A 4,878-nucleotide genomic window follows, 5' to 3' on the forward strand; every position below is an offset into this window, starting at 1 on the left:
TTATTACCTGACAACTCAGGGGTCCGAACCTGTATAAAAATCCATGTCTCCATCTCTTTTACCTCAGTCTTGTGTATATCCTAGCACCGACGATCTCCATACTGTCCAAATACCATAGTCGAGACATCAAACATCGACAGTGTTCACCTCCAACGCGTTCAGTTGGGAGTTTTGTCGTTTTGCATTTGGTTGAGGCCTTGTCCTGTAGTTGCGCCGGCTGTTTGCTCCATCTCCGGCGAGTCATCGATCCGCATTTACAGTGGCCGTCTGCTTTGTCTCCGACGACAGCTTTGTAAAAGGTGACAATCTCCGTCAAGAGGTTCTTGGCTCTACCCATTGCAGCTTACCAAGATTAATAAAACATGAGTTAAAAAGAAAAGAAGCTGATTTTCGAGTTATTGAATTTTATCGGTTTTCGCCTGGCTTTCAGTAAACCGGTGGCCGATCGTAGCGCGGTTTTCAATTATAAAATTGGAAGATAAACCCTGGATGAAATGGCTCAATTTTTTTTGTTACCATGAAGAGTTCGCAACTGATCTTGTCTCTCCAGTAAAAGAAGAGGTAGGAAGGTTGAGGAGAGGAAGTGCACAACAGGCAGGCAGTTAGCTGTCGCTCGCCCATCCTCCACTCGGATCCCCACCCCACGTAGGAGTAGGACTACTACTCCTGCCGCTGCCAGTCCACCATACTAATTCCGTTTCGTCCTTGCTTCTTGTCCCCATTCGACAATCCTTAGGAGTACTAACTGCCACTCATCACTTGAAAAGAAAAACCAACACCAAACAAAAATCCACATCCACCCAAGACTACCACACACAAGTTTGGCGAGAATTCAAAGATGCATCTCACAGACAACACAAGAGCTAGCAATTCTCTTCACTGATGCATTCTGAATTTTCACTGATCAGCTCTCTTTTTTCTTTTTCCTCTTATAAGTATATACAAAAAGAACTTTGAACTAGCTAGCTAAGCTAAGCTAGTGGGTGGTGGTGGTGCTGATTGTGGCACAGCAGCACACACTCTGCTTATTTTGGTTTGGTATTAGTTCCTCCAGACAGGCAGACACAGCTCCTTGTTGTTGCTTCATCTCTTCTCTCTCTGGAGAACTCTACTAGTGACAACTTCAACTTGGATTGGAGGAGTAAAAATTGAAGAGAAAAAAAATTTAAAACTAGACAAGGAATTATTGGGGAAGAAGAAGACTATAGCAGAATAGAAAAGGAGGATCCAAACGTTGATGGTCGTCGTCTCTTCACTTGCCGCGCCGGCGCCTCTGCTTCTTGCTCTGCTTTCTTGCTTGCAGTGCATCAATCTGAGCTTGATTACTCGATCATTCCGTATGCTGCTGCTGCTGGTTGATTACTCGATCTTGGCCATGCCCATGATGCGGCTGGCGGCGCGCACGCCGTTGTCGGGCGACGACCGGGGATCCACGGCGGCGGAGCCGGACATGTAATTCCGGACCTCGATCCGGATCATCTCCTGCATCATGGCCAAGAACTCCGCGCTGAACGGCGCCGATGGGCGCGGCGGCGGTGGGGGCTGCAGCTGGAACGGCATCTGAGGCGGCTCTTGGCGTACACAAGATGGTGTTGGTGGCGGCATCTGAGACGGTGGAGGCGGCTGCAACTGTACCGCAGGCTCCGACGGGGTGGAGGGATCGGGGTGTGGGTGATCCAGGCCGGGAAGGGAGAGAGAGAGGGAGAGCGAGGTCGCCGGAGGCGGCGGGGGAGGAGGAGGAGGGACGACGACCCCGCCGGCCCTCGCGACCGGGCGGTAGACGTGCTGAGGGAGGAGGAGGTGTGGTGGTGAGGAGGGCATGTGGGAGGGGAGGCTATGGTGGCTGGAGTCGCTGAGGTCGGAGCCGGAGGGGCTCCCGGGGGCGGCGGCGGAGGAGAGCGTCGGGTGGCCGTCGCTGGTTGTCCGCTTGAGAGGGCGGAGGTCGTCGGCGAGGAGAGAAGAGTGGTGCTTGCGCTTGAGGGTGGAGTTCCAGTGGTTCTTGATGGCGTTGTCGGTGCGGCCGGCGAGGAGCCTGGCGATGGTGGCCCACTTGTTGCCGAAGCGGGCGTGGGCGCGGAGGATGGTGTCGTCCTCCTCGGGCGTGAAGGGCCGGTGCTCCACCTGCGGCGACAGCTGGTTGCACCACCGCAGCCGGCACGACTTCCCCGACCTCCCCGGAATGGACTTGCTTATCAGCGACCAGTTGCGCGCCCCGTGCCGCCCCACCAGCCGCTGCAGCGCCTCGTCCTCCTCCGGACTCCACGGCCCCTTTATCCTATCCACATCCCCTCCCCCTCCTCTCCGACAAGACGCCATCATCCTCCCTCACCGATCAATCTCCTCTCCTCTTCTCTATGTGTACTAGTATCTCTTCTCTACAAGTGCTATCTTCTATGCTATGCTATGCTATGCTATGCTAGTGTGAATGGGTGAATGGAGGCGGAGCTAAATTAAGTCAGGGGAGCGGAGGGGGAGAAGAAGGGGCCTCTATATAAAGGAAGGAAGGATGACAAGAAGGGGCCTTTCCTTTGGTTTGTTGTGCTGTTCGATCCATCTCTTCTTTGTTCAGTTAAGATTGGAAGTGGGGTTGAGTTGGGTACAGCTGGCGAGGGGGACACGCGGCACCAGATGCAGCGCCCGTTTAAACTTCTTTCCTCACGTTGCGTTTTGCTGAAATGACCAGGGTGCCCTCCACCCTCTCTTCCTTCCTGCTGGCTGGGGTGTGGGTTGTGTCAGTGTTGGTTGGTCGGTCGGTTGGGCCGTCTCGTGGTTTCAGTTTGCTCCGCTCAGCCAGCGGGTAGGGAACCCAACTCACCGCTCAACACTCAACCGTGTTTTTGCTCTCGCCTTTCGCTTTCTACAAGTTATATGCTCTACAAATATATACTAGCAAATATATTATTTTTCTCAAAAAGACGAGAAATTGAGAAAAATTCACCTTGTCACGTCGAATGTTTAGCTCTGGTACATACAATCTTGTTCAATTGTGGATATTAATTTTGCGTCTTTTTCGACTACATTGTAAATAAATCTAGTTGCATGCATTTGATTTTAAATAAGCCATTCCATGCTTGCTATGTAATCCTCCTATTTAGAAATACATCATGCTTCACGAAAGCATGAATCTTAAAAATATCATCACAACAAATAATGTATGACCCATAGCATAAACCTGGCATGTCGATCAACACTTCTTTTCCCATTCATGACAATGCTAAGGTTGTGTTCTTCTCTCAACATTCCCAATCTTTCCTCTCTCGTTTTTCCGCGCTCACACTTTCCAAACTATTCAACGGTGTGCTTTTTTTTTTAAAAAAAGAAATTATATAGCCAAATTGCTTTAAAAAATTATATTAATCCATTCTTAAGTTTTTTAGATAATACTTTATTAATTATGCACTAATCATTCGCTTGGTTGCCTCTGAACTCATCCTAACTCTTTGTTGGTAAAGAGGATCATATATATAGTCTATGACAACATTGTTTCCAAGTTTTCAATAACTATCGGTGTTAACTAGGAGTACTACTTTGATCGTACATTACTTCTGAATGATTATATTATAATGAACTACAATTAAATGGTTATACTTATTAATATGCCATAATATAATATATTTTCAAGTATTTATAAATCGTTAATAGAAAAATAAGACGAGTGATCAAAATTCTCTCTTTTGTCTGTCAATTTCCCAAATTCTCCCACACCTTACCAATTCGAGCCGACTTGAATTGGTCGAAATTGACGAATATATCATCCGTGCTCGGCTCTACTGAGAAGCTTTAGGAATTGTGATATTGATGGAATAATCCAAGCTTAGCCTTTGTTATTAGAGGAGATTAAAAAGACTAAAGGAGAGTACGTGTAAGTGCGTATATATTTCGTGATGGATCGATCGTTCCCAAGGCAAGGCAGCTACGGGCCACCTTCCGGTTGTTTCCTAGTCACCACTGCCTGCCTCTACGACGACTCTCCTCCATTTCGTGCTCTGCTTGCCTAATTTCTTCCCTTAGTTGTTACTCGTTATTCGTTGGAGAAGTGTCTATAAATATATATATATATATATATATATATATATATATATATATATATATATATATATGATAAATTGATAATTTGCTCCATTGCCAACCGATGAATCGATCGATCGAGACAGCATAACACCGTTGGATCGTTTTCTTCTCTTCACTTTTTGTTGCTAGCTACTACTAGTTAGCTATAGCTAGCTTGCACTTTCAAATTGATCCATTGCATTGGTAGCTCATGGGTCTCGCTCTGCCGCGCGCTTCCGTTGGAGTGTATCAAATATTTGAGTGTTTAACTAACGCATCCACTCATTTGGTGCCGTCGTCATCTGATCTCTTACATTCTGCCTACCCATGTTAGTTTAAAGATAGCTACACATTAATGTCTGTCTATGTATACCTGTTAACCGACCTTGGTTTAATTAATTATCTGATGATCTAGATTTTGAGCTAGGTTGTTATTCCCTAATATGTCTATACTCTATAATTTGTGTGAATTCATATTATACTAGCCAATGGTGTCGCGCATTTGCGTGACTATGACCTCGTCTCTACCATTTCTTAATTTATGAGGGGCGACCAATATTATGATGATGATAATAAATAATTAAGACTGAATTTCATAAAACTATAATTATTTGGTGTATCACTTTATTACAATTTTAGGTTGGTGTTTCACAAAACTGCATCTGCAGCAAACAATTTTTATTGAAAAACAATTGTATCCCGTGTATGACATATATATGGGTCCAACTTGGGTACGAGCATTCATATAAGTATGGCAGGTGGATCCAAAATTGTTAGACAAACAAAGTTGCAACATTCTGAAATGATGAGCTAAATTTGCTACAATTT

At 45.8% G+C, this 4,878-nt stretch overlaps 1 protein-coding gene across 1 annotated transcript; it reads right to left on the reverse strand.

Moving 5' to 3' along the window:
- Positions 1-864: 864 nt before the first annotated feature.
- LOC127785488 (transcription factor MYB44-like) lies at positions 865-2,479 on the reverse strand. Its single transcript, XM_052312952.1, has one exon. The coding sequence runs from the start codon at positions 2,317-2,319 to the stop codon at positions 1,360-1,362; it is 960 nt and encodes a 319-aa protein (XP_052168912.1). The 5' UTR covers positions 2,320-2,479; the 3' UTR covers positions 865-1,359.
- Between the last annotated feature and the right edge of the window lie 2,399 nt (positions 2,480-4,878).

The sequence above is a fragment of the Oryza glaberrima genome, chromosome 9 (genome assembly GCF_000147395.1).
Source record: "Oryza glaberrima chromosome 9, OglaRS2, whole genome shotgun sequence".
NCBI classification, from domain to species: Eukaryota; Viridiplantae; Streptophyta; class Magnoliopsida; order Poales; family Poaceae; genus Oryza; species Oryza glaberrima.